The sequence below is a fragment of the Dryas octopetala genome, chromosome 1, assembly GCF_963921425.1.
Source record: "Dryas octopetala chromosome 1, drDryOcto1.1, whole genome shotgun sequence".
In the NCBI taxonomy this organism is placed as follows: domain Eukaryota; kingdom Viridiplantae; phylum Streptophyta; class Magnoliopsida; order Rosales; family Rosaceae; genus Dryas; species Dryas octopetala.
In genome coordinates this window covers 23,272,184-23,281,815 of record NC_141366.1, presented here as the reverse complement: position 1 = coordinate 23,281,815, position 9,632 = coordinate 23,272,184, and the positions used below count along the sequence as shown (strand labels likewise).

The window sequence follows — 9,632 nt, the reverse complement described above, 5'->3', positions numbered from 1 at the left end:
GAGGAAGTTTGAGTGGGTGCGCGGGGCGGAAGCCTGGGCTCGGGACCGGGGCTGGCGGTGCACGGGCGAAAGCTAGGAGAGAGCTGGTGTCAAGGGCGCGGAAGCCTGGGTGGTGCGCGGGGCGGAAGCCTGGGCTCGGGCCGGGGTTGGCGGTGCGCGAGGGGGAAGCTCGGAGGTAGCTGGTATCGGCGGTGCGGAAGCCTGGGTGGGTGCGCGGCGAGGTAGCCTGGCTAGGGCCGGGACTGGCGGGGCACGGGGCGAAAGCTCGGAGGGAGCTGGAGTCGGCAACGCGGAAGCCTGGGTGGGTGCGCGGCGCGGAAGCCTGGGTAGTGCGCGGGGCGGAAGCTCGGAGGGAGCTGGTGTCTGCAGCGCGGAAGCCTGGGTGGGTGTGCGGGGCGGAAGCCTAAGTGGGTGCGCGGCGCGGAAGCCTGGGCTCGGGCCGGGGCTGGCGGAAGCTCGGGAGCTCGGAAGCTCGAAAGCTAGGAGCTCGGGAGCTCGGAAGCTCGGAAGCTCAGGAGCTCGGAAGCTCAGAAGCTCGGAAGCTAGGAAGCTCGGAAGCTCGGGAGCTCGGAAGCTCGGAAGCTTGGAAGCTAGGAAGCTCGGAAGCTCGGAAGCTCGGAAGCTCGGAAGCTCGAAAGCTCGGAAGCTCGGAAGCTCGGGAGCTCGGAAGCTTGGAAGCTCTGGGAGCTCGGAAGCTCGAAAGCTAGGAAGCTCGGAAGCTCGGGAGCTCGGAAGCTCGGAAGGTTTTTGCACCTCAAACTGAGGGTAGAGAATTCAATGGGAAAAAGTTGTAACTTTCCCACAGATGGCGCCAAACTGTTGATGCTCAAAAATGGTAAAGCAGTCAACGTCGAGTCGAACCACGTAGGCCTGTTGACCCACCACTGAGTGGATGACACGTCGAAGTGGGCAGGAACGAGTAGCTGGGTCCGACTGGTGAGTAATGAGAGAGAGAACGATATCCAAAGCATCCTGCGCAAGTACAGAAAAGTGAGCGGGAGGGCACCGGTGTGGTGCCGGGCCAAAGCTCCTCCGACGCTCAAGTCAGTGTTCAGAGAGATCTGAGAGCAGAGTGAGTGAATAGTATAATATTGATTGAATTGTCCTTTTGTGACAAGAAGGTACCTCTTTTATAGTACCTTTGGAAGAGTGTCAACCAATCCGGTGACGACACGTGTCCCTTTGTGGTAACTTGCACTGTACGAGCGCCACGTGTCATCGGTCTCGAGGATCCGAGTGAGTTGACACGGGTCGGGGGCCCAGGAGGCTTGAGCTTGGGAGGCCGGAGCCTAAGAGGCCGGGGCCCAGGGGGCCGGAGACTATGAGGCCGGAGCCTAGGAGGTCGTGGCCTAGGAGGCCGGAGCCTAGTAGGTCGGGGGCTAGGAGCCCAGGAAGGGCTTAGTCTTTTGGGCCTAGGCCCAAACAGCACGATGTTAAGCCTTGTGTGACTTGTCGTTATGCCTAGACGATTAATCATACGAACAGTCCCCAAGATCACTGTGATTGTACAGTCTTTTTGCAAGAGTAGTTTTTCCCAAACCCCCCATGCCCACAATAGAATGTAAGTTATATTATACATCTTTTAGCATACACAACTCATAAGCACAAATCAAATATATATATATGTATGTGTACTGCATTCTATGAAATAATCATGCTTTCATAACAGGTAATCACACAGTAATACATACCTGATGATGCCATGTCTGATTTGCAGGTATTTAACTAGAAGTCTAGATGCACACCAGTTGCTCGATGAAAAGTCACAATGCACAAGTCTTCCTGCCAACACAATGCTTCAGAACTTCACACGAGATGGGGCAGTGAATGAATAGCTCAAGTTACTGTGTGGCTGGGGACCTATGCTTTATATAGAGTCTTGAGATCCCGAGTGTCCTCCCACTAAGGCACCTCTCTCTCAATCCTAATTAGACTCCTATATAAAGACTTATTTAGTTATGCTTAGCATACAACACATAGTATTGGTATCCAAGTAATCCTAGTCCATACTGGTTTAGGATTCCATCCTTATGTGGACTGGTTATGAAGTGGTTTGAGTTAATCTCCTTATTACTTGCAACTTAAACAAAACACTTAGTTGAATATATCCTAGTAGAACAAGGCCTAATGTCCATGAGCATCTTACATAGAAACCACACGGCTGCTCAACTCCATACTAGACAGTTGTGCTATCAAGCTGTTGGTGTCTTCTACAAGTTCAACCAAATCATCTTCCTCCATGTTGGGTGATGGCTGTCTCCACCATCTCAGCCTTTCGTTAGCAGAAATCATCATACCTTCACCTCTCTCTCGGTTGATGTCAGCGATGCCAAAACTCTCCTTTTGTTTAGAGATGTGTTCGATCCTCGATTGGATTTTTTCAATCTTCCCTCTGACTTTGTGAAGATGCATTGACTTTGCAGCTAAATTCCATGAACTTTGAGATGCTGCTGCTTTGCGGATATAAGTTTCTATTACATCTTCAGCATCATAGGCCACTTCTCTTATTTGGGACACCCAATTGCGAAATCTTTCATTTTTTTCTTGCTCTGCATCTGCATCCTTTAGGAAACTCTCCATCCACCTGAATTGGTTTATGAGTTGCTCAACTTCTCAGTCACCCCCTTCAAGAGTACTGCTTCTTGAATTACCAAGTTTGTGAGCTTTACCACAGCATTTGCAACAGCAAACTCGGCCATCTTCTTCTCTTGTCTCCCTTAATTCCTTTGGTTAGAGATGTTTTCCCTTTATTTTTTTTTCAAGTACAGCAGAAATTTTTAAAGGCAGAAAACCATTCATCCCTATTGCAAAAGTGAAGTCATTGGCATGTAGCTTCCCTTCTCTTGCGAGGGAGGTTCCTCCTTAGTCAACCCTTGTAATTAATTCATTCATTTATTCATTGTTGTTCCCTTGATTTTTGGCTTAATTATCAAGTAACATGATTTTTGTCGCTAGATCAAGGAATCAGAATTGTTTAATAATGCAGGCCTTAGTGATTCATTGGGCTTATATGTCTCGTTGACTGTACTTATAGATTGACCATATATAATTGGGTGCCGCTCTTCGGACCCAACTTTTTTATTTATATTCCAACACTTTAATAAAAATATAATTTTCATTTCTACCCTAATGTAAATTGACCTTCAAGGACTTAAAAATTTAATTAAAATGAAATTAAATGAATTTGAATCTATACCCAACATTTCTCAATACCCAACATCAATTCTTCACTCACATCGTCACTCAACTCTCTATCAAAACCCTAAACACACTTTCCATATTTATGCAAACAAGTTTAATATTGACGAATATATGAATGATTAAATTGTGGTTTGAGAGTCTTTAAATGAAGTATTTTCATCATTTCTTTGAGTTTTAATAGACTAAGTGCTTATTTTCAAAAACTGAAATCGCAACATGTTCGGCACACTAGAGCCGAACATGTTATGAGTCGTTCGACGATAAAGCACTGAACATAGTATTGTTTGTTCGGCCATAGAATACCGAAAACCTCTAAAAGTTTTAGAAAAAGGGTGTTCGGTGGTTGCCAACCGAACATCCTTTTGCCCGTTCGGTTTTGCGCCATTGAACATCCTTCTGCCTATTCGGTTGTTTGCCGTTGAACATCTTTATACTTGTTCGGTTAACCAGTGATGAACAAAATCCGAAAAAAAATTTCAAAACTCTCCCCTTTGTGTTCAAGTTCAATATTAAACAATTAGGATTTAAACTATTGCAGTCCAAAAATAAATTTTTTTATGTAGAGGGCAATGAGTATTGGCGGTGGTGGGTGGTGAGGTATTGGCGTTGGGTGGTGGTGATGGTGTTAGGTGTGTTGTTAGGTATAAAGTGCAGAAAGATGTTAAGTTTGTTTGTTGGGTTTTAGTAAGGGTATTTTTGAAAAAAATGTTGGATATACTAATAAGTTTTTAAACTTTTTAAATTGAAGGTGAGTGTAAAAAGTGTATTAGGACTATAGATAAAAAAGTTGAGTCCGAATAGCGGTGCTCATTAAGTTATATTCATCACAGGTTGCTTTAATTTTTTATTTTATTTTTCTGGTTGCGCATTTTTTATTTTTGAAATAAATTTTTTCAAATGAGTAGTCAGTTTGAAAGACCTTAGAATTGTCCAAACACCCAAGTTCGACCTCCGGTCCCATCCCCTCCCCCGAAAAAAAAAAAAACAAAGAAATAAATAAATTCTTTCAGCCAACATGTAGTGGTAATATTTCATTAGAAGTTATTATGGTGAACACAATAGTTGTGCTAACTACTAAGACCAAAAACTTGGTTTAATTTAAGCCTTAATCACCACAAAAAAAAAAAAAAAAAAAAAAAAAAAAAAAAAATTGCATCCCACATGTACGTCAAAGACTTGAGCCATTCTTCATCACCAAACGCATAAACAATTAATGCAGCAGAGGATGATTATTACATGCTTGCAAAGTTGGAATGCGCTGGTTTGGAGAAGCAAATGCCAAAAAGTGAGGATCGTTCTCCAATAAAGCCATTTGGTTTTGATCCAAGGACACCCATGCCTCAATGCCATCACCCCATAATTGTGTTTCAACAAATAGGGTGAGATTCCCAATCCCAGGTGATCCAACTTTCCCCATGACCCCAATCCAATATGGCCTTCCCCATCCAAAATCAACTTGGTCATGAATGCGAGCCCAGCTTGAGAATGTATAAATTTCAGGTATTGTTTCTTGGGAAAACATGACTTGTAGCCGATTAAGGAAGTCAGAAATGGCTCCAAATCCCTCTTCCCCCTGCAGAGTCTCCAAATAATCACTGTTAAATCCTTTGAGAGATTCATTCATCAGGTACACCAAGTCTCCCAACTCACGGGTCGCGGCTGTCTCATCAGCTGCTGTCGCCGCCCAAATGAGATTTCCGATCACTGTAGCCGACATCTGTGGCTTCATTCGTGGCCTCATGTTCACTGCATGCGCTACCATGGAAGCTTTCGGTGAACATGTAGCTGCAGCCTTTGCATAATGTTTCCAAAGAAAACCCGTGAGTGCCTCAACGCGCGATGGCTTGGGCACGCGTTCGCTCTTGGCTTTGGCCTGTAGGGCGGCTATGGCATTAGCATCAAACAGAAATCTCTTTGTGACATAATGATTAGTTTCCCTGAACACCAAGCGATCCATTGAAACTAGATAATTGTGAGGCACGAAATCTTTGGGAGGAAAGATTAAAGAGGCTTGAGAGAGATTAGGGTGTACTACTTTGTCATGAGACCCACGGAAAATAGCAGCCCAGGAAGTGAGGAAAGCTTTGGCGGTTTGCCCATCAAATATTTTGTGAGAAAGGAACACCCCAACTGCTATTCCACCACAAGCAAAAAGATTCACTTGAATTGCTATCATGGGCAGTCCAGTATCTGATTCCTTTTTAAAGGGATGGAATAATGGGACGAGCTTGTTCAGAAACTCGGTTTCTTGAAGCTGCAAAGATTCGAACATGTCACATCCCTTAACTTGAGCTTCAAGGTAGGGAACACCTGCATCAAAGTCATCAATATAGAGGTTGTTTTTGGCGCGTCCAGCAAGTGGGTAGTACAAAGAGAGGGTCTCTGAGAGCGAGTTTTTCAACTGGGCTAGAGTCTGGTGGGAATTAGTAAAGTTGAGGTGATCAGTATTCGGGTAGAAAAACACCATTGGGACATAAGTTTTGGGAGTGAGCTGATCAATGATTGAAAGTTTGAAAGGTTTTTGATGGCCAAGTGAAGAGGAAGCTGCCGGTTTGATGGTGTCTCTAGAAATAATACTAACCTCCATGTTCACCATTTTGCTAACTACAGATCGAAAATGCTCTTTTGATTATCATCTTTCAAGAAGAGGCTAGCTAGCTGGCTTAGCCTGGCTAGTAATATGTATAAGACTTTGTTGGAGTTACAGACCCAAAAGCAAGCAATATATGAAGATCTAGTAGAAACATATATATATACAAATCGAAAATGTTCTCCTGCGTTCAGTCTAGATTATTTAACTAAGTGTATGGTGAAAATTCACTTAATTGAATTTAGACCCTCCAATCCGTTTTTTCAAGCTTCTAACCTATTGACTTTTTGATTATTAGATGGTCCAGATTCAAAAATTTCAGCCACTTAGGATTAAAACACACTTAAAAGTTTTTCCATAATTACAATGCATGTCATTTTCTTTAGATACCAAATTTCAATTTATGTTATTTCATTTTAAATACTAAATTTCAATTTATGTACAAACTTAAAAAAAATGGTTCTACCGAACACTCGGTATTGTTCACCAAGCGCGAGGGAGAATGTTTTTTTTTTTTTTTACAAACTCTCCATCCACCTGAATTGGTTTATGAGTCGCTCAACTTTCTCAGTCACCCCCTTCAAGAGTACTGCTTCTTGAATTACCAAGTTTGTGAGCTTTACCACAGCATTTGCAACAGCAAACTCGGCCATCTTCTTCTCTTGTCTCCCTTAATTCCTTTGGTTAGAGATGTTTTCCCTTTATTTTTTTTTCAAGTACAGCAGAAATTTTTAAAGGCAGAAAACCATTCATCCCTATTGCAAAAGTGAAGTCATTGGCATGTAGCTTCCCTTCTCTTGCGAGGGAGGTTCCTCCTTAGTCAACCCTTGTAATTAATTCATTCATTTATTCATTTTTGTTCCCTTGATTTTTGGCTTAATTATCAAGTAACATGATTTTTGTCGCTAGATCAAGGAATCAGAATTGTTTAATAATGCAGGCCTTAGTGATTCATTGGGCTTATATGTCTCGTTGACTATACTTATAGATTGATCATATATAATTGGGTGCCGCTATTCGGACCAACTTTTTTATTTATATTCCAACACTTTAATAAAAATATAATTTTCATTTCTACCCTAATGTAAATTGACCTTCAAGGACTTAAAAATTTAATTAAAATGAAATTAATTAAATGAATTTGAATCTATACCCAACATTTCTCCATACCCAACATCAATTCTTCACTCACATCGTCACTCAACTCTCTATCAAAACCCTAAACACACTTTCCATATTTATGCAAACAAGTTTAATATTGACGAATGAATGAATAAATTGTGGTTTGAGAGTCTTTAAATGAAGTATTTTCATCGATCATTCCTTTGAGTTTTAATAGACTAAGTGCTTATTTTCAAAAACTGAAATCGCAACATGTTCGGCACACTAGAGCCGAATCTGTTATGAGTCGTTCAATGATAAAACACTGAACAGTATTGTCTGTTCGGCCATAGAATACCGAAAACCTCTAAAAATTTTAGAAAAAGGGTGTTCGGTGGTTGCCAACCGAACATCCTTTTGCCCGTTCGGTTTTGCGCCATCGAACATCCTTCTATCTATTCGGTTGTTTGCCGTTGAATATCCTTATACTTGTTCGGTTAACCAGTGACAAACAAAATCTGAAAATTCAAAACTCTCCCCTTTGTGTTCAAGTTCAATATTAAACAATTAGGATTTAAACTATTGTAGTCCAAAAATAAATTTTTTTAATGTAGAGGTCAATGGGTGGTGGTGGTGGTGGTGGTGGTGGGTGGTGAGGTATTGGTGTTGGGCGTTGGGTGGTGGTGATGGTGTTAGGTGTGTTGTTAGGTATAAAGAGCAGAAATATGTTAAGCTTGTTTGTTAGGTTTTAGTAAGGGTATTTTTGAAAAAAATGTTGGGTATACTAATAAGTTTTTAAACTTTTTAAATTGAAGGTGAGTGTAAAAAGTGTATTGGGACTATAGATAAAAAAGTTGAGTCTGAATAGCGGCGCTCATTAAGTTATATTCATCACAGGTTGCTTTAATTTTTTATTTTATTTTTCTGGTTGCTCATTAATTAAGATTCACTTGAATTGCTATCATGGGCAGTCCAGTATCTGATTCCTTTTTAAAGGGATGGAATAATGGGGACGAGCTTGTTCAGCAACTCGGTTTCTTGAAGCTGCAAAGATTCGAACATGTCACATCCCTTAACTTGAGCTTCAAGGTAGGGAACACCTGCATCAAAGTCATCAATATAGAGGTTGTTTTTGGCGCGTCCAGCAAATGGGTAGTACAAAGAGAGGGTCTCTGAGAGCGAGTTTTTCAACTGGGCTAGAGTCTGGTGGGAATTAGTGAAGTTGAGGTGATCAGTATTCGGGTAGAAAAACACCATTGGGACATAAGTTTTGGGAGTGAGCTGATCAATCATTGAAAGTTTGAAAGGTTTTTGATGGCCAAGTGAAGAGGAAGCTGCCGGTTTGATGGTGTCTCTAGAAATAATACTAACCTCCATGTTCACCATTTTGCTAACTACAGATCGAAAATGCTCTTTTGATTATCATCTTTCAAGAAGAGGCTAGCTAGCTGGCTTAGCCTGGCTAGTAATATGTATAAGACTTTGTTGGAGTTACAGACCCAAAAGCCAGCAATATATGAAGATCTAGTAGAAACATATATATATACAAATCGAAAATGTTCTCCTGCGTTCAGTCTAGCTAGATTATTTAACTAAGTGTATGGTGAAAATTCACTTAATTTAATTTAGACCCTCCAATCCGTTTTTTCAAGCTTCTAACCTATTGACTTTTTGATTATTAGATGGTCCAGATTCAAAAATTTCAGCCACTTAGGATTAAAACACACTTAAAAGTTTTTCCATAATTACAATGCATGTCATTTTCTTTAATAAAAGATAAATAGGTCCGTTGACTTTAGATATCAAATTTCAATATTTTGTCATTTTAACTATCAAAACATTTATGTTCTTTCATTTTAGATACTAAATTTCAATTTAGGTACAAACTTAAAAAAAAATGGTTCTACCGAGCACTCGGTATTGTTCACCGAGCGCGTGGGAGAATGTTTTTTCTTTTACAAACTTAACTATGAATGTCCAACGATTATAATTTTTTTACTGATTAGTTGTTTTTTTCGCGTTTGCAAGGTTTAAACTTTAATGTTTAGTCTCTAAATTGTAGGATTTCATACACAAGCCTAAATCAAAAGCATTAAATCCTTATAAACTTTGAATTTTTATGAATTTCATACAGTCACAACTGTGATTATTCTGTGACTGTTTGACAGTCACACTATATTGCAAACCAAAGAAAAAACAAATGAAAAACCATCGAGGGCCGAGCGCTCGGTGTCAAAAAAATCATGTTTCGTACAAAAAGTGTCGAGCCCTCGGTGTCAAAAAAATCAAGTTTCGTACAGATTTGTGACCTAATCTAAAATTTCTTGCTCTAAGTTAGTACTTAAACTAAAAAAAAAATTAGTGTTTTGCTGATTTACTGAAAAACTATTGATATTTTGTATTTAATCCTAATTTTCTAAAGATAAATCTCATTTTGTTTTTGGGAGGTAATTTTCGCACTTCTCTTTTCTGCATTTGACTCCATCTTATTTTTTTAAATCTTTGTATATATTTTTATTATTTATTTTCCACATATGCCCTTTGGCTTTTAATTATAGAATGTCACATATCCAACATTAAATCCTACACATTTAATTATTTAAAACTGTCATAATAATATATCTATTTCTATAACCAAGGAATGAAATTTCGAAAATTTCGGCGAAATTTCGCCGAAATTTTCGTTTTTTTGAAGTCCCGAAATTTTATCACGAATCCATTATTTTTCGGTATTATTTCG

The 9,632-nt window shown here is 40.1% G+C and overlaps 1 protein-coding gene and 2 pseudogenes across 1 annotated transcript in view; all 3 read right to left on the bottom strand.

Annotated features, from left to right (window-relative positions):
• Positions 1-6,444, bottom strand: part of LOC147299244 (putative disease resistance protein At1g50180) — a 9,727-nt gene extending 3,283 nt beyond the window's left edge. The window contains exons 1-3 of the mRNA XM_086229813.1: positions 6,329-6,444; positions 2,153-2,584; positions 1,480-1,560 (exon numbers count right to left, since the gene is read on the bottom strand). Coding sequence (XP_086085939.1) covers positions 1,480-1,560; positions 2,153-2,584; positions 6,329-6,444 — 629 coding nt within the window. The remainder of the gene's footprint in view (positions 1-1,479; positions 1,561-2,152; positions 2,585-6,328) is intronic.
• On the bottom strand, positions 4,412-5,797 carry LOC147299245 (akuammiline synthase 2 pseudogene; annotated as a pseudogene).
• A 1,438-nt stretch (positions 6,445-7,882) lies between the features above and the next one.
• Positions 7,883-8,278, bottom strand: LOC147299243 (akuammiline synthase 2 pseudogene; annotated as a pseudogene).
• Positions 8,279-9,632: the final 1,354 nt, after the last annotated feature.